The 19,525-nt window shown below is 38.0% G+C and overlaps 3 protein-coding genes across 9 annotated transcripts; 1 reads left to right on the top strand and 2 right to left on the bottom strand.

Annotated features, from left to right (window-relative positions):
* Window positions 1-63: 63 nt before the first annotated feature.
* LOC103943231 (transcription factor SRM1) lies at window positions 64-5,502 on the bottom strand. 7 transcript variants are annotated; one of them, XM_048572956.1, is made up of 5 exons: window positions 4,416-5,101; window positions 4,231-4,305; window positions 3,794-4,078; window positions 2,929-3,626; window positions 64-1,047 (listed from the first exon to the last, which is right to left on the bottom strand). In XM_048572956.1, the coding sequence occupies exons 4-5, from the start codon at window positions 3,309-3,311 to the stop codon at window positions 558-560; spliced, it is 873 nt and encodes a 290-aa protein (XP_048428913.1). In that variant the 5' UTR covers window positions 3,312-3,626; window positions 3,794-4,078; window positions 4,231-4,305; window positions 4,416-5,101; the 3' UTR covers window positions 64-557. The 7 variants fall into 7 exon arrangements, with proteins under 7 accessions (XP_048428913.1, XP_048428911.1, XP_048428912.1 ...); XM_048572954.1 differs by having other exon boundaries at window positions 3,845-4,078; XM_048572955.1 differs by lacking the exon at window positions 4,231-4,305 and having other exon boundaries at window positions 3,845-4,078; window positions 4,359-5,101.
* Window positions 5,503-6,513: 1,011 nt separating this feature from the next.
* On the bottom strand, window positions 6,514-15,223 carry LOC125471999 (probable inactive serine/threonine-protein kinase scy1). The gene is made up of 21 exons (XM_048573020.1): window positions 14,983-15,223; window positions 14,670-14,768; window positions 14,415-14,569; window positions 14,170-14,242; window positions 13,929-14,051; window positions 13,499-13,607; window positions 12,855-12,934; window positions 12,309-12,390; window positions 11,834-11,973; window positions 11,546-11,656; window positions 11,282-11,398; window positions 11,093-11,182; window positions 10,721-10,774; window positions 10,465-10,539; window positions 10,229-10,304; window positions 9,986-10,085; window positions 8,849-8,918; window positions 8,269-8,333; window positions 8,025-8,134; window positions 7,468-7,725; window positions 6,514-7,096 (listed from the first exon to the last, which is right to left on the bottom strand). Exons 1-21 carry the CDS (start codon window positions 15,106-15,108, stop codon window positions 6,816-6,818), a joined length of 2,394 nt encoding a protein of 797 aa, XP_048428977.1. The 5' UTR covers window positions 15,109-15,223; the 3' UTR covers window positions 6,514-6,815.
* A 740-nt stretch (window positions 15,224-15,963) lies between these two features.
* Window positions 15,964-19,126, top strand: LOC125471989 (calumenin-A-like). The gene is made up of 6 exons (XM_048572990.1): window positions 15,964-16,823; window positions 17,204-17,306; window positions 17,406-17,471; window positions 17,842-18,015; window positions 18,108-18,204; window positions 18,936-19,126. The coding sequence occupies exons 1-6, from the start codon at window positions 16,265-16,267 to the stop codon at window positions 19,059-19,061; spliced, it is 1,125 nt and encodes a 374-aa protein (XP_048428947.1). The 5' UTR covers window positions 15,964-16,264; the 3' UTR covers window positions 19,062-19,126.
* Window positions 19,127-19,525: the final 399 nt, after the last annotated feature.

The following is a 19,525-nucleotide window of genomic DNA, read 5'->3' as shown; positions in this document are numbered from 1 at the left end:
GGCTCTCGTTAGATCAAATGGTCATGAACACTCGGATGGATCAGTCAGAAATATAAGAAATTGTTGAAAAAATAAAATTCCAACATATTTTCACATCAATGTAACTCGCAATTCACAAACTTTGGGCAATCACTAACAAGTCCGAAAACAAGATTTTACATAAATAAATTTTTATAGCAGAGACAATGCTAGTATAACATGTAAAAAGGGTCACTGCCTTGAATGCTACACTAGTAGACTGGACTTGTAATCGCCACTAAAGAAATATTGCTTTGCTTCCATGCCATCATCTGTTTCAGAATTTGCCTGTACAGATTCATGCCATTCTTCGCCCCCCACCCAATCAAATAAATGGCTTATTCCAACAAGAATAGACAAGCAACGACAGATCATCCACCTACCACTTGCACTTGTGCTTTGCCAATAAGTAAAACATTCAGGCTCGGAGCACTATGATCCTAATTAACCCCAACCAAGAGCACAAGCTATAAGTTTTCTCCTCCTCTTTGTACACTAGATGATTTTGATTCCTGAAGCTGCTGCTGCTCTATATCACATTACCTATGCGAACTATGAGGCATTGGATATGTCATCGGAACCATGCTCATTGGTGCACCAGGAACAACTCCTCCAGGTACCGGGGCTCTAACGCCATATGTCATGTGCGGGGGAGCAGGGAGATTCACAGGTGTGCCAACAGCTGAGACAAGGGGTCCTCCAATTGGCTGCCCTATACTCGGTGCACCGTACATGCCAACCCCTGGGGGCCCAGCAGGAGATTGTTTGGGGGACTTGCCAGAGGAACCTACTGCGGCACCATTTGCCTGACCAGTGATCGGCCCTTGAGCTGCTGAAATTTCTCCATTGTTGACACTGGTGATGTCATGAATGCTTGATCGCCTCCTGTCCTTGTTCATTGAATTCAAGCGTATAAAATACTTTTGTGCGTGGCTTGCCACTTGCGTAGGAGTTCTTGTTACCACAAAGTTCCGAGATATACTTCGCCAGTCACCTTTCCCATATTTTTCCAAGCCAAGAAGAAATAGCCTGTCACGGAACAAAAACAGAAAAAAACATGTATCATTATATTGAAAAACTCAGAGAAGAAAATAGTCCGAAGACATTACGTGGTTGGTCTAAGATGACAGTACCTAGGACGTGTAAAAGGACCATACACACCTTAAGATAAGCAGTGAATTCAACAGCCACCAAACTTCTAAACACAGAAAAGTTGGAACTATATATAATAAATGGAACACCATAGGGACAATATGGTTTTCGGATGTGGAATCAACTTGAGATTCTCTGTGTTGGAGGCTCACAAAATTGCAGAAAGCCCTCACCAAAAAATTAGTAAGTGATCAATATTTAACCTATAATAAGAACCCAGACACAAGAAGAATACTACCAAAATTCCTACTCAGAGAATTGAGACACAAAAAAAATCATCACACATACTAGAAAACAGAATATGACGTATTTAAGTCAAGCGAACACTGTTGGACAAATTCTTTTACAGAGATAATAAATGGCAGACCGAACACCAAGAACTTGATTCATACCACACACGGCTCTATCAGGCCACAAAAATGGGGTCAGCTGATTTCAGTTGTAAATATAAGAAATGACTATGAACGAAATATGATCTCACTTTTTTGTTACAGATGTTTTATGTTTCCTTAAAACCCTTACATTTAAGCTCCCACAATCCTTTCCATCTTTCTCAGCTGAAATGCCACCTCTATAAGTACTATATGCAGATTATCAAATACACACAAACGTTTCAGTTGGCACCACTTAACAGCAATATAACAGGCCATTTCCCCTATAAAATTCCATAGAACCTGGTTTCTATATCAAAAAGTGCGGCCTCTAGAAACAAGTTTTTACCATGGGATTGTTGATTAGGGGCCTTCCTAGTTGTTTCATGGTGACAGGACAGAGCTATTTCATGTCTCTTGTCATTTCAAGCCATTTTCCTATTGAAACGGTATCTGCATAGCTACATACCTTAGTTCTATACTTCCATAAATAAACCAGTTTTCATGATAACAATTACTGTTCACATCTAAATCTACAGAGCACATATTTCTACTAAAACAATTAAGAACTAATCACAATTGGAGTAAAGAAGGTGTTGCAGTTGCCAGTCACTTCGTGCCAGAAACACCGGTTTCTTAGCCCAATGCTGTAGCGCAATATGCAAATAGCTGAGGTAAGGCATATACCAAAATCATTATATTACAGTAGGGTGTTCCATCCATGAACACCAAATCCCAAGAAAATTACAATTAAAGGAGCCTGGATACAAAACTAAAAGGCTCTCATTTTAGATGGTTTCTACTACAATGCCGTTTTCTTTGTTATCCAGATTTTCATGTTTTCAGACTTAACTAACAGTCAACAAGGGCAACTCCGGTGATAAACATATCCATAAATTCTTAACAAGTCTTTCATACGAAATATAGAAAAAAACCAAATGAAGCCTAACCAAATTGCACATCAATATAGAAAAGTTAAATGAGGAGAAGTCAGCTGCCATGTTAGGCATGTGTTTAAATACGAAAATACCATGTTTTCTTTATTTATGCCAATATCATTCAAGAATATTGCAAAAAATTATAACCTATGGGCTATGAGCTTGATACTAATACAAATAATGAAAAAGGAATATTCTGGATATGGAAGTTCTTCAAAAGGTAAAGCTCGATATAGTTTAGCCAACTATCCTCACCCTAAACCTTAGGGCCTAAAGCAACTTCAGAAAACTTACTATTGGAAAGAAAACTCCTGATAAAATTTATCATCGATAATAAAGATAAAATAGAGGACTTGAAAAGAATAACCAATCTTTAGCTTGATTCAGATACTCCTACAAATGTCACCCATCGGGCAAGAAAATCATTAAATCAACAATAAAATACTAACCTGTGCTCATCCTCTGTCCAAGCAATCCCCTTTCGGCGTTCCTGATCTGCCCTTGAAGCCTTACTTCCCTGATTAGATTCACTGCTATAGTTTCCAGAATGTCCACCTTTCTTATTGGTTCCTTCATCACTGGCATGGCTAGTTGAACCCTCTGAAGAATTGTAGCAAGGCAGCGGCACAACACCAGCTTCGATCTGGGTTAAATCCTCAAGTAAGAGGTCATAATGATGTTTTATCTCCTCTAGGGTTTTCCCATGTACATCAGCTACAATTTTCTCCCACCGATCTGAAGAATCCTCAGGATAAGTTGCAAGGGCATTCTCAAATGACTTATCCTGCTCTCGAGTCCATAAGGAGCTACTGACCACTTCCTCCACAGTCATCTGTCTAATCTCTGTTTGACTCCACTATCCAAATATTTCACACTGGAAGAAGAGTAGAATAAATATAGCAACCTCCTCCACAATTTATGCTGCACCAGTCACCGAGTCTCAGACTATCAAGAATCTACAATTGTTCTTGGGAATTGGATCTAAATGATTTCAATAGTTGGTTACAACTTACAGCTAACAACTTCTTTGATGGCGGGCTAAATTACAGGAAACGGAGCGTAAGACGCTAAGCAAGAGAAACTCAGTTAAGATTTCAATGGCGATTTGCTCCACAATTCAAGAATTGGAGTTTTCTGAGTTGGTGACCTATCGATGAGCAAAAAGGCAACAAACTTCAGTTGGAGCATGAGAAACCTCTGAAAACCATAATATCAAAGTGCAATAAATGGCAGTTTAACCAAAAAAAAAAAAAAAAAGGAATATAACTAATTCCGATCGTAAATTTAGTAGTGGAATGGTAATTAGGGTTTTACTCTGTGAAATATGAAACAGACCACGAAATAACCAAACAGAGAGGAAAAAACCTTCAAGTCTTTGAAATGTAAGAAAGCAAAAATCCCAGTTTCTGAGCAGCAGCCCCATCCCCACCACCACTGATAGGGATATCAACAGTTTTAACAGCGCAGGCCCACAAGGAGTTATATGCTATTCTCAAGCGACCCACTCTTTTCAAACTCAATTTTCACAGCATTCTTATCCCTCTATTTAAGCAAACAATAAAACCACCATAATCCATATCATCACTCCTTCCCCAATCCCTAATCATATCCAGAATTCAAAATTGGGAAATTAGGACAAGAATTCAAATTTCAAAATTCAACGAAAATAAAATAAAACCTTACCCGCCGTGAATCCATTCCCAAACTAAACAAAAAATAAAAAAAAGATAAAAAACTCAATGTAAGTGCACCTGTACATCCTTTTTTTCCCAATCATTGTTCCACTCACAATAGCGATAATAGTAACCAGCAAAATGCTGTAAAACCTAATGAGAGAGAGCGAGAGAGACAGTTTAAAGCAACAAGCAAATGAGTTAACTTTGCAAAGCTGTAGTGTCACAAGAAAGATTGTACTTCTAGGAAAGCAAAAGCCAACCCTTGAGTACGCGAGCCACCTTGCTTGTTTCACCTCTTGTTCTCCCCTTCTCTCTCCTCCCCTCCTCTGTGCGTGTGCATGTGCGTGTACGTATTTGTCAGTATTTTACCAAAAAGTGAAGATTGACAAAAGAAGGTAAGGGGAATTTACTATGATTGCATATTTTACTGCAGAGTTTACATCAGCATACACATTTACAAACACTAAGAGAAATAGAAGCAGGCTAGCAGCCTGATAACAGCAAATAAACTGGGAGAGAGAGAAAGCATCCAGACCAGAAATTTAGATGAACCCAAAACAGAAATAAAATAATGGTTAAAACCATCTATCGAAAGAAAACAAAAAGGGAGGGCTGTTTGAGAAAAAGCCCCGAAAAGAAGTTGGAATTTACAAAGCAAGGAATTAAAAGAATGCATGAATGGATGATGTGGATGGATTATCCTGAATCGAAATATCTAGAGAGGCGACTGTAGAAGGAGGAATCCATCAGTCTGAGGATGGTCCACTCCACTCCACTCCGCTTGGTCTCATCACCCAACAGCTACTACCTACCTTTGCACATCCATCCACAGCTGGGATTGAAATATACATACATACATACATACATACATACGATCTCAACTCTCCCAACTCTCCAACTCAACTTGCAATTTCACACACCTACAATTCCCATTCCCATTAATATCTCATCTCACACATAATAAAACCACCACCATCAAGAGAGGGAGAGAGTGGGAGAAAAGAAATCGGGGTTTTCCGATTATTTCTAGTCCTTTTTATCCAAACAAACGAAATCAGCATATGTATTGTATGATGTCGGGATATGAGACAACTATGTGCAGTCTCAGAGCAAAACAAAAATATAAATCGAAAAAAATAGTGACAAAGGAAAGGGAGGAATTGGGTATTTGAGATTAATGATGCAACAGGCATCACCTTTTTTTTCCTTGTATTTGATGGAAAAGTGATCAAAGTTTCCTTTCAATCTTTTGGTGGCCTTTATTTGCACTTGCAGACTTGCAGTTGTCAAGGGAAGGGAAGGGAAGGGAGACTGAGGCAAACAACACAACACATCAAAACGAAAGAGTCAAAGAGGAGCCTATCCAATATAACCATGCGATTCGGAGGCACACTTGTTCCTACTTTTGGTTTAATTTAGTATTATTGGAAAAATATCTCTAATCCGCAATCAAAGCTTCCTTGGATGGTAAAAAATCACCCAACTTTCCCTTTTTTCACAACTTCACAATCGCATATTACAAAATATTATTACTTTCTTTCTTTCCTGTTTTTCCCATCTGCTCTACCCTCTATCTGATTCGGATCTTATTTACTTGTAGGGGGAGATCGGCATTCACCATATTACTAATACCATGTGCGTTTTACTAATTAGTAAAACGCAGAATGAAAGACAACGAATATGAAGAGTCGGTAACAACCAAGTCGAGATGTTACGGTCACACAATTTTATTTTATTTTCTAAATTAGTCCGTCCGCCCAAATTGTGCAAGTTGCCAAGCCTGAAAACGTGACACATCAGGGCATTTTACCAAAAACCAAAACAGAAGGAAGGGGCACAAGAAAACAACATGAAAGTTAGAATTTTAATTGTGACTGAATGTGACTCCTTTCTCTCAATTTTGCAAATCATAATTGCGGCGCCGGCGCTATATAAAGCAGAGCGAAGGACATCTTTGGTCCTGGCCCGCCCCCTTGGGGTCAATTTTAGACAACAAAAGTTCAAAATGTAGATGAAGGTTTTCCGAAGAAAATTAAAAGTTCAAAATCTGGTACATGTATACATACTTTTTCTTTCTTTGGCAAACAACCATTATCCAGATACACGTATACATACTCTGACGTTTGAACGCACTAAAACATTAAAAAACAATAAGAGCACGCGGCATGTAAAACGTTTTGGGCCAAGTTGCGCCCCAATAGCCCAGAAATTTCAGGACCATAGTTATGGGCATGGCCCTAAGTATTTCCCACGGAAAAAATATAGAAATTGTCAAAAGATAAGAGCCAGGAAAATGCTGTCATGGGTAGATAACTTCCCCTGTGCATTTTGGCTAAAAGAAGAATTTGACAAATTACATCTCACAAATTTACTTTACATGCCCAAAAATTGATAGGCAGTTTTAGTTTAACTTCCCCTACTAGTAGTAGTAGACTAGTAGTGCACGTCCATGTCCATCCTATATCATATGTATATATATCACCTAAACAAAACGGCAGCTTCTTTTGTGTCTTGTGTAAACTGTAAAACCAAAACAATCAAGTGAATATCATTACAAATCAATTCATAAGAGTTGGACAAAGTTCATACGCAATTCCTGTTGGCACCCATGAATACATGAACACCAGCCACCAAAATCTTCTCTCCTTGTTTGGAGTAATTTACACCCCCGACGAAGATGTTCGGTTTATCCTCTGTGCGCCCAATTTTGGAGCAGCTGCTTTGGCTCCTCGGCCTTTGGCTAATGATAGAGGCTTTGCCTTGGTAGAGGGTGGGGGAGCGGCAATCGCAGCCCATGGATCATCATCATCAACTGCTGCACTTGCTTTCACATTCAAAGGTTTTGAAACTGTTTTTGGTGCAGGGGCGGCAATGGATCCCCACAAATCATTATCTTCATTTTTGACAGCCTTGGCTGTGTTTTTCGGTCTCAAACTCGTTGCTACAGAATAACACAAACACCTTCCAGTTAACTAACGCCGCAAAGACTGACCACTTTTAAACTTAGGTGAACTAAGATAAAGCATTGTTAAGCTTCTACCTATGTTGACACTTTACAGGCCATTGTGGAGGCATGCAATATGATAAGCAAATATTTCATTGTTATAAAAGATATCTGATTTATCCACCACAAGACAATTATTGTCGGTTTAGATACACTTGAAACTCAAACCAGTATTACGCATTTTTACTCATTTTATTATAACCAGTAACTTTTATACGTTTCTGGAATATTTTCTATTCATTCAGACATCAATGCATAACAGCAGAAGCTAAAAAAAACTGCAATTCTTGATACACAAGTTCAATTACCTTGTTTAGGCTGCGAAACATGTTGTGACACCGGCCGCTTTTGAGCTGCTTGAATGTTCGCAAGAACAGGAGACGGTTTTGGCTCTTCCAGGGGTTCAACATCATCCCACCCATCCTTGTCACTTTCATTCTCCTCGTGAATTCCATTTTCAAGTTCTCCCCAGCCATCAGTAGACGTTGGGGACTCAGGTATATGGTGGTCGGCAAAATCTGTTGTTGAACTTACGTGAGCCAGCACTGTGCTTGGAGTATCCATCACTAGGATTACAAGTGAATAACAATGTAAGAAGTGGAACCCAAGAAAGTATCATTGGCCTGTCTATCCATTTTTTCTAATAAGAAATTGTTCCCTCTTATGTGGTGGAGGTAGGAACAAAATAGATGTGGAAACCAACAAACGCACACAATCCCATCTCCCCCCCACCCAAACCCCCTCTTTTTCTTATTGGATCTCCCGCATTCAACATTTAATCCAACTAATATCTCTGCTTGGCATGGTTGTTGATTCTCCAACAAGCTAAACACATTTAATGAAACCAAGTAATCAATACGTGTACCTGAGCTTGCATTAGAAGTTGTTTTAGTAAGAGATGCACTGGTATTCACAGGAGCAAGTGGAGCTTGTTCAGAAGGTTTACCCTTGAGAGTCAAGGAGCTCATTGCCCATCTGCATGAATATACATTTAAGACTAAGCACTCAGAAAAGAACCCTGTACATTCTACGCAGCATGATTTGGTTGAATCCCAATAACCTAATTGTAATCATAATATGTTGAAAAGTAAAAGTCCTAAGCAACTCACCCCAGTAAACTAGCATTTCCTGGTAGTGCTGATATTCCAACACCGGCAGTATCTCCTGAATCAGTCTACATGGACCACAAAAGAACAATGAAATTAGCAGATTATCAACATGACACAGTATTGACAAACACGAAGATATGGAACATCAGGTTTCTGAAACTTCCTCTGAGCCTTATCCTCTAAAGATTCTGCTATTATACATACTGGTTTTGCCGTTGCAAACAATATTTATTCACTGATACAAACAAGCACCATGAAAATCGCACAAGACGATGGCTAACAGTACCAAGTAATGAAATTATGATGAACGGTACCAAGTGATGAAATTATGATGGAACACAAAAATGTAGCAAGGTCAACTTCACACACCAAATGTTGCATCATATGTGCATGTGAACAGAAAAATGAGAACCCAATGAGAAATTTGCAAACGTCATATACACAAGGTAGCCAACAACATCAAAAGAAAAGAAGTGTATGCCATAAGCTTTAAGGTCATTGATGCAGTAGCAAAAATTGCTTCTGATATACCTACATGCGATGAGAAACAGAAACAAATGAGTTAAGAATTCCAACACACCTTTTCATAGGATTGCTTCACTATTTGTAAAAATTGATCAACTGCTTGAAATGCCTTTGATCGAACATCACTGCACCAAAGGGGAAAAAGGTATAATTCCCGTTAGACGGATTCCATTAATAAAGTAGGACTAGGACAGTACAAAATGTAATCAAAAATTTTCTTTTCTCCTTAAGCGTTTCCTTTTTTTTTTTTTTTTTTTTTTTTTAAAGTATTCCCCCTTAAGCTTTAGCTACAAAATTTTTGGGGATACACCAATATTTGGTGCGCAATTCATCCCATCCCACTCTGAGTGCATTGTATGCAGATCCAAGTGTTGTAGAAGTGATGTAGTAAACTTGTCTAAAAAGTCTACTTCAATCACACGACACACAGGCATTCACCCAAGTAATGACTCGACACTGTAATTGGCTTCCAATCATCCTAACGATAGGGAAGGCAACGGGAAGGAAAGGAAAATTTTCTTAAGATTATCTCCTTAGCATTCCAATATATTCACTTGTCCTCTCATCAACAAAAGGCACCAACATATTTACAAAAAGAAAAAGAAAATATTTTGAAAACATTATCATCTATTTCCTAGTGTTAAAATCTATATAGATATATCATTACTTAATATTCAAAAAAGTTAAAGGAATATACAATTATTCAGAACAACATACTGAAGAAACGTCCAAAGATATTTATGAATGCTAAAATTAATAAGCAGACGAGCTTATAATACCTTTGTGACCAGAAATAGAATCTTACAAGATTCTGTTATAACTACATAAATTATTTCAATTTTTTTTAATACGGCAAATGCCTAGAACAATAACTTATCCCTTTTAAAAATCCATGGACAAGAGGCAGGAGAACCTCAGAGTAGTTAAGTGTGACTTCAAAACCACGGGGATGCAGTTTCTTTCAGAAACACAGTGCTTACTTTCTGCTATAAACAATGACATCGTCCTATTTAAATTTTAAATTGTAAGAATTAACCAGATCAAGAGAAGATTTTATAAGGTAGCAATATGAACAGACTGTTAGCATGTCAGAGAACAAGAAAACACACTTAATAATCACTTAAAGTAAAGTATGCTTTTAAAAAAAAACCAGATAGATAAATAATATACTAATCATCTGCTGCATACTTACTTATCCGGATCAATGGTAAGAATAACAACATTTGGGAGAATCCGAGTTGCAATCTCAGTGATATCATAATAAGAGCTGGTAGCACACAAAGCCATAATACCTGCCACAATTTTCACATTGATCATAGAATCCAAGCATTGCCACATGTACCAAACATAAGAAAAGACAAGTTTAATATGATGTCAAACTAAAACATGATTCAAAACAGAACCTAGTAAATATATAAATAGAAAATTCTAGTACCTGCTCCCCGGGCAGGTGAGAAAGTATCACGTAATGCACGGGCAGTAAAAGCATTAATCAGCACTCTTTTCCTTGTCTGCATTTAAATAAGAACCCAATCATCTTAGGACAAGCAAATATTTTATCAAATCTGTTGAAAAATTAGAAATTAAACCAAATAACCAATAGGACCATTCTAGCACCGAAGAGAAGAATCAAATTAGAAACAGTAGGTGTGGCAGATAGATGACACTAACCCCGTCGTTCAGGTGGGATGCAATGTTCCCTAGTAATATAGTGGTGTTCGTTCTAATTGCTGGTTCTTCATCAACCTGCAAAACAGGAAGAAATTAAAAGAATAAAAAACAAGTGTTAAGAAATGGCTATATTCTATGTTCCAAACACATTCACTCACAAAAAATAAATCAACTTGAAAAGACAAAATATGAAAATAAACACTGCAAGCATTCATTTTAAAGGCTAACTCAAGGTTATTAGTTCAGAAGTTAATACCTGTAACTTTGAAAGATACTTCAACAAGGACCCTGAAATGGTGCGTTGAGAAAGCTACAAAGTATACAGACAAACCTCTTAGATGAGACTAATCACATAATTCAAATTTCAAAGATGTATAATGACCCCTAAACCTAAAACAAGACAGGAATTTTATTAGCCATCACGGGCACCACATAAAGGTTGAGATATATCTTCAAAATGGTATGGAGTAAAGCAAAATATATTAAATAGTAAACAAGAGTAACAAGTGGCTAACACGAATTCTAATAAGCGTCGTGTTTCAAGATTCAAATCACATTAACAGTGGCTTGTGAGAATATAAACTATACAAAACAAGAATCATACAACCATAAAATTAGGGGCACCAACCTTAGGAGCTAGAACAAGCATCGACTTCAAAGTCAGTTCCCGGAGAAAAGCAGATGTGTCAGTGAACCCCGTAGCAACGTGGGGGTAAACCTGAGCATCACATGCAAACTTAGAACCCACACAGTAGAAATGAATCAATCTAAATCTACCAGGTTTCAAAACAAAATCCAACTATCATCGACTGCATACTTGCTCATCAACAATTTGTGCTGATAATGATTCTCCAAACTGATCGATATGTTGCAAAAGTCCAACTCGAATAGCTCGGTCATTGGAAGCAAACAGTTTCACAATTGTTGGCAGCACCTAAATGTATACCCAAGTCAGATGATTACAACCATAAAAATAAAATCAACTAAAAAAGGAAAAACAAAACTTCCACATTCAAGAGTAATTTAAGTAAACAACATTCATGACACATAAGGTCAATGCAGAGTACTGAAACAGTATGACCTTCACACTGAATTCTTCGGTTGAAAGCCAGGAACCCATTTTCAACAAAGCTGTCAAAGCAGGAGCAGCAGCTGAACCAAATTCAAGGGCAGAAGCCAATAAAGGAAGCAACTGTAGAAACCAGATGGTAGGATTATAATTTGATTTTTTATTTTTTTTTAGAAGAAACGATAACAATTTATTAAAACAATAACATGAATTACAAAATAGTGGATTATAATTTGATAATAAAAAGGTTTGTTATATGTTTCTTACTAGAGAAATCACATAATAATTCTGAAAGCACACCTTTTTCAGCACAATTTGGCGAGGTAGCTGCTCCACTAAATTTGGAAGCTTGCGGAAGAAGGTATCCTTCTCAACACTATCTTTCAGATTTAGGATTTCCATGAAATGTATTGTATCCACTAGCTTATTTTGGAAATATTCTGCCAATCCATTTGTTGCAACAGTTATTGAAATATAGGCAAACAAAAATACTATGACACATAAAATTGTTAAACCACCAAGGTATAAACAACAGAAGGAGCAAAGATCATATTTTCATAAATATTTAGTACAATCTCCACATGCATACAACTTTAATCCTCCTAGGGGAACAAAGGGCAACTAGAATTCCATAGATGATAACCCAAAACCAATTGGAGCTATATGTATCAAATGCTAGTCAATCCTCAAACTGTGAAGCAGACTGCCATACTCAAGACTATAAACTCCCAACAACATTAAAAGAAATTAATTCGAGTTAAGAAAGAAAGATCACCACTATTTTCTATAAGCTTCGATGTATTCAACCTACGAGAAGGCGTGGAACTCAAGAGCCGCTGATAATCTGGAAGCAGAGACTGAAACAAGACAATAGAGAGATGCAAATGAAAACGAATCGTCAAAAAGATTAAGGCCATGAGAAATTAAAAAGATCAACTACATTTTACCCCCTAAGGTTTGGGGTTGTTTTCAAAATGGGTCACAACATTTCGGTTTTAGTAATTTACTTACAAATGGTGATAAATTGATCATGTGGGAACTGCATACCCTTTTTTGTGCTTTCGAAATAATCTTTTACTATATTTCTTCCCCATGTCAGCATAAAAATGGGTCCCAAAATTGCCACATCACCAATTTAATGGAAAACTCTTGACGGAAGGTTTACATTGATGTCATTTTAAAACTTCAGTGTAAATTGCCAAAATTCAAACCCCATGGCCCATTTTGAAAAACACCGCCAAACCTTAGGGGGTAAAATTTAGTTGATCCTAAAATGAATACGGTCATCACTGACTCATGCTGACAGTAGAAGACTACTCACCTTTGGAATAGAAGCCGTGTTGCGCAGTTCCTCTGTTTTGCTTAACTTCAGACCGGAAAAGAGCTCGTATATAAGACAGCCTATCAGTTTAAATTTTAAATAAAGAATTTAGATTCTTAAGATTAGCATATTTAACTAGCAGTTCAGCAACAAAACATCACATGATTCAACATATTTTCATTATAAATATGTTAACTATATTAATATAAACTAACCAGCATTCACTGAAAATATAATCAAAGCCAATACACGACAAATTAGCAGTACAACATCAGCAAATCAGACAACAAAAAGCCTTCAAACTCTAACTGACTAAACATATATCAGCCTTCAGACAACAAGATGAAATATATCAAAATTCAATAAATACCAAAGAAAATAGAAGGAGCCAAAATTTAATACTACCCTACGACAATCCACTTCCTTCCACCTTCCGGAATAAAAAAACTCCTGATCCTTTCCATCTAAACAACCCGAAACAACTCAATCTGTACCATAATACTAAACAAGGATGAAGCTTCCAACAGGGGCAAATAATCATTTCTAGACCCCCACAAAAGAATCAATAAAGTTCAGCATCAATAGACGAAGTGGAATAACAAACCAATAATCTTGTTCTGAGAAACTGATAACAGCAGACTTACCCAAGCCCCAAGAATCAATAGCCCATGGTGGAGACTTTCTGATTGCAGCCCAATCAGACTTCAGCAACTCCGTGGGTTTGTACTGTGGTCCAACAAGCCAGGCGAATTGCTGAAGAAAGATAGATAAGAACTAGTGAGAAACATATCGCAACTTCTTACTATTCCTAAGAACTTTTTAACACAAATATCCACAAGAAATTATCTTAGTGGAAACAAGCACCATTTTCATCCATTGCCATTCAAACAAGAAAAAATAATTAAACTAAGTTTTAAAAAGTAAGCCCTCCCGTTTAGGCAAAGCGAGGAAACCTTTAAACAACATATAAAGAAGCAAACAAACAAAGAATTCAATATAATGTAACAAGGACATAAGTTGAATTAAGAGGGATAAGGATTTACAATGATGAATCACAACGGAAGACATGCTTACCAGCATTTGTCCGGCAGAAGACTCATTGCTGCCATCAAACTCAGATAGCACATCAAAAGCATGTAACTTCCAGTCCAAAGTTTGAGTTACAACAACACTGGCCAAGCAAACGTTGGCATGAACCTGTAGTATCCAAAAGCTAGTCAAACAGTATTACTATAACTGAAAATCATATATGAGAATTAGCTATATGGTGCAGTCCACATGCAAAATACTAGTAATACCAATTACGAAAACTTACAAGTTTACAATCATTATTCAAGAAACTGACAGCCTTAGCTATCTGGTTCAGTCCACATGCGAAATACTCATCCCTAACATCAAGGAGAAAAAATGAAGTGAATTCTAGTGACAAATTCAGTGTCCACGTATATGATTCATATGTGCGATAATGTAAAGAAATCAAAAGATTTTCGTAGTGAAACAAATTGAACAAGAAGACGAGAAGACGAGAAGAAGAGCAGATAGATTAATGTATGGAAATACCTTTGGATACCTTGTAAATTGAGCTCCTTAATCTTTTCAGAGAGTGGCATAACAGGCTCGGTAACGATATAGATAGTCTGCTTGATGGCAGAAGAAGCATCCACAGTTTCAGCCTCAGTACTATGAAGAAATGATAAGATGTTTGGGTGTCTGACCTGAAAGAAAATAAGCAAAGCGGCAAAATGAAATGAATAATTGCTGCGTTTGCAATTTTGCATACGAAATTTTGAAGAGCAAAACGAAAGCAAAATTTACAGTGCGGAGACGCTTGACGCCATTGCGAGCAGCGGCCAAATGGCCATCCTGAGCACTACTTCCAGATATAGAGAATATGGACACCGGAGTACCATCGTCCTGAACAGTTTACAACAAACAATTAGAAAAAAAAAAAACAAACGATTTCATTCGAATTCCTTCGTCCCAAATAAACAAACACCCTCCCTCAGATCCAGTCATGATCGTCCACATCCACCGTTGGAATCATGAAATTTGCACATATATACATACATATATATATATATAGAGAGAGAGAGAGAGAGAGAGAGAGAGAGGAGTGAGAGAAGCAGACCTTGGAGGTGCCTCGGAAGTGAGTCCAAGAGCCCCAAGCAGAGGGATAAGGTTCGCCGATGTTGTAGGGCAGATCTTTGGGTCCAGTCCCCGATCCGCCCACCACTCCCTTCAAGAATTTCAGCATCCCTCCTTCCCTTAGCTCTTCGCTCTTCCCTTCTCTTCTTTCGCTGCAACCAAACGGCGTCGATTAGACTTCTCGTGGTTTCCGTTAGATCCGACCACTCTCATTATTGGTAAGTTTGTTTAAAGAAAATAAAAAATCATAATGATCCCAGATCCCAAACGGAATTCTTCTGGGTTGGAACTTGGAATTGGATCGGGGCTTGAGGCCACTTTTTCAAAGTTACTATTTTGCTCATGTATTATCTGTCTGGTTTGGGCTTGGGCTTCATCGACCAGGAACACTAGAAAAAACTAACAGGCTTTGTTCTGTAGGTTTTTCCGATTTAGTAAAATCTCACATTTACTCAAGTTTTTTCACCTAATGAATCTATGATATTGTTTGTTGACATGTTTGATTATTTTATGATGTTAAATCTTGCCACTTGTTCTTACGGTCTAATGATATTCACATTATTACTAATTTATTATGAAGTTAAAGCTCATTTTCTTCTTTTTACGTAAATAATATTATTCTTTCAAAAAAATATACAGCCTCTACGCCAACCTTAGACCACAACCGTCCACGGGATCTTTCCTGTGCAAAATTTACAAAGGGGCTTTCTTAAGATAGTTTCTCAAAAATACTTTTTATAATTATTTAATACTAGTTAACAATAACTTAAACTAAACTCAAGCTAATTATCATTAAAACAGCGAGATGGGAACTTTAATTGTACAACTATAAAGTGTGAAGTCTGGGTTGGGTGGCAACTGAGGCAGAGCAGATCCACCAGTTCCCGGCTCTCTCGAACGACACTTCCTTCCTCAATTCATATTTTCATACTCTCAAAGTCTCAAATCAAACCTGAAACTGAAACCCCCATCATTCAGGACTTCAACTTCATTCATCATTTGAATAATAAAGTGAATCAGTCTTTTCCTCCTCTTCTCCATTTCTCTTGTATTCTCTCCAGATTCTTCTCCTAATCTAGTCCATACGCTAGTTAGTCAACCAACACACGCACACTGTCTCTCTCTCTCTCTCTCTCTTCTCTTCTAAATTTCCTTTCTTTCTTTTCTATTTTCCAAATTTCCAAATTCCAAATCTAGGAAGAGAGAGCAGAAAAAAGAAAAGACTAAATCTTGCGTTGAGTTGAGTTGAAGATTTGAGAGTTCCAATGGTGAGGCCGTCCGTCTCAGTAATCATATACATAGCAATTGCAGTGCTTGTCCTCTTGCTCATTTCCCACTCCCCCAAGAAACCCGGCAACCACCGCCACCGCCGCCTCAAGCTCCGCTCCAACTTCACCTTCTCTCCTCCCCTCCACCACCACAACCCCATCCCCTTCGACCCTCTCGTTGCCGACATTGAGCGCCGCCGCGAGGACCGAAAGTGGGAGCAGCAGCACTTCGATCATGCCTTCAACGCCTCCCACCACTCCGCCCCCGCCGCCGAATCTCAGCCCGAGTGGGAAGACTTCATGGACGCTGAGGATTACTTGAACGACGACGAGAGGTTCAACGTCACCAGCAGGTTGCTCTTGTTGTTTCCTACGGTTGATGTCGACCCGGCTGATGGATTCGTCACCGAGCACGAGTTGACTCAGTGGAACTTGAACCAGGCCCAGAGGGAAGTCTTGCATCGGACTCAGAGGGATATGGAGCTTCACGACAAGAATCGTGACGGCTTTGTTTCCTTTGCCGAGTATCAGCCCCCGAGTTGGGCTCAGAATGCAGGTTACTTACGTCATTCCATCTTTGCAAATTCATGTGTTCTTGTTCCTTGTATGAATGTATCTATATGATCTATCTACGTGCTTTAGTAACTGCTGAAAAGTGAAAATTCAATCTATGGCTATTGATTATGCTGTGGGGAATTCGTACATTTTGGTTTCCGCCAGAACTATCTCTTAAATTAAACTAAAATGAGTGTGCCATTCTGCAATATGTTGGACTGTTGCTCCTAGCAACGGCGACAACGGGTGAGAAGAAAGTTGTATCTGGTGAAAGTTGAAACAGGGTGGTCATTTGTTATTTAGGCCATCTTCAACTAGATAATTTGTATGTTGTCACTTTCTTGTTGCTACTGATCTGGTTTATCATGTTCCATCTACCAGATAACAGTTCCTTTGGCTATGATATGGGTTGGTGGAAAGAGGAACATTTTAATGCATCAGATGCAAATGGAGATGGTCTTCTTAATATAACCGAGTTCAATGAGTGAGCTTCTACCTGTCTCTCAACTTCCTTTTACATAGTATCCTTTCACATACCTTATTTAACTTGATGTCGGTGTTTTTTGTCTTTATCCTTTTCTAGCTTTCTACACCCAGCTGACAGCAAAAACCCAAAGCTACTTAAGTGGTTGTGCAAGGAGGAAGTAAGGTGATACTAATTTCCATTCTAGTTTTCCGTATCCATATGAGCAATATCTATTTGTAGGATATCAGTTTGTAGGTCAGATGTAGGCACCATGATAAAAAAAAATTTCAACTTCCACTTTCAAAATTTTGGGTTTCTCATGGACCGATAACATACTGATATTAGAACAAAAGAGAAAAAGAAACATCTACTGACATAGGCACCACCAGGCACTGACCAGTTAGATGGGTGGTTCCTTTTTTACCAACTCTTTTTGTAGTATTTGTATTTTCTCATTAACCCTTGCACATCATCTTATTTGTCATTGCGTAATGTCATTCTAACATGGTTGCTTAGCCTTTCTAATCGTCTGAATGCTCCTTTGCCTCCTTAGGGAAAGGGACACCGACAAAGATGAAAAGATTAACTTCAAAGAATTCTTCCATGGCCTCTTTGATTTGGTGAGGAACTATGATGAAGAAAATCACAATTCCACACATCAGTCTGATGATTCGATGGAGTCCCCAGCTAGAAATTTGTTCGCTCAGCTTGACCAAGATGGTGACGGGTACTTTTAAGCTGATTTTATTTATGTGTAACTATTCTGAGGGTTTCCCTTTTCATGTTTATTTTACTTGTTTCCGCCTTGCACATCCGCAGTTATTTGTCAGATGAGGAGATACTTCCTATTATTGGAAAGATACATCCATCAGAACATTACTATGCAAAACAACAAGCAGATTACATTATATCACAGGTATTTATTTTTACAGTGGGAAGTATTTTCTTTCCTAGTTTAGATGGATCTATCATTTGTGCTTTTCGGGTTGTTTAGATATGCTTGTATGGTTCATGTGAGCATTGATTTAGGTGCACTTTTTATGTGGTAATTAGTCTGCTCTCACTATGTAGCGAGGGCTTCCTGGTTCCTTTCCTTGCCTAATAAGATGAGTTAAATCATTTCAAAACAATAAATTAAGGTTTGTGAATTTATACGTAACTGAAGTGTTAAGAGATGAATCACCTTCTATATTCTTTCAGAGCATCTTCAAGTGTCAAAGTCTGTTGATTTATCTTGCACTCAGAGGCAATTTGGAGATCAGATTATAAAATTGCTTAAGTTTATAGACGGGGCGTGATCTCTATATGTTGGTATTTGGATTCTAAAGTTACGGGCAGTTCTTCTCTTATTGCCATCGTGCTATCTACCTTATAAGATGGAGGAATTATCAGCTGATTAACAAGTAGACATTAGTTTGCAATCTTGTCATTCTTCTGTCACTGAAGACATCAAATGAAGTTTGATAGTAACGATGTAGTTCCCTTCGTACCTCTCTATACCCCCCGGAAAATAAAATAAAGTAAAAAGTTGTTCCAAATTTGGGTGTGGCATAGGAGGAAGCAAGAATGGTAGGAACGGTTGATGATGTATTCTAGTATATGTGCCGTCGTTGTGCTGCCTTTAAGTGACAAATTTGTGAATTGCAGGCTGATACGGATAAAGACGGGCGACTAACGCTGGGAGAGATGATAGAGAACCCATATGTATTTTACAGCGCTATTTTCAATGACGACGAGGAAGAGGACTATGGGTACCATGATGAGTTCCGTTAATCTCATTACTGGTTCTCCTGTCTTATTGTTTTAATAACATTATAGTTGCCTGACGCGGAAGAGTTGAAAATCTATGTTGTTGGTTTTGTTTTTGTTTGTTGATATGGAACTAGATTATGAGAGAGAGTGATTCAACCTCAAGGGGGATTGGTGCCCCATGGCTGGCTCGGTTGGTTATCTGGAGCCATTTGGAAGAAGGATTTATTTGTTTGATAGAGCTGCTTGACAATCGTCCTCCTCGCTGTAAACATAAATGTAATAGGCAGACTAGTGAAGGAAGAAGAACATTTTTGTCATTGTTATTTATCATTATTTGGCAGTCAAGTTGAGTTTTTCCGTGTCTTTGGCAAGTTACAGTTTAAAATACATCATGCACTAATGTTTCATTTGTATGTTTCATTTCCAACCAACAATGTTTCATTTATTCATAAATTTGTATGTATCAGTTCAAATCGACCAACACA

Source organism: the organism of the source record quoted next, unplaced genomic scaffold, assembly GCF_019419815.1.
Source record: "Pyrus x bretschneideri cultivar Hongxiangsu unplaced genomic scaffold, Pyrus_bretschneideri_v1 Contig63, whole genome shotgun sequence".
NCBI lineage: Eukaryota > Viridiplantae > Streptophyta > Magnoliopsida > Rosales > Rosaceae > Pyrus > Pyrus x bretschneideri.
The sequence above is the reverse complement of the archived record's forward strand: the minus strand, read 5'-3'. Positions and strand labels throughout refer to the sequence as shown.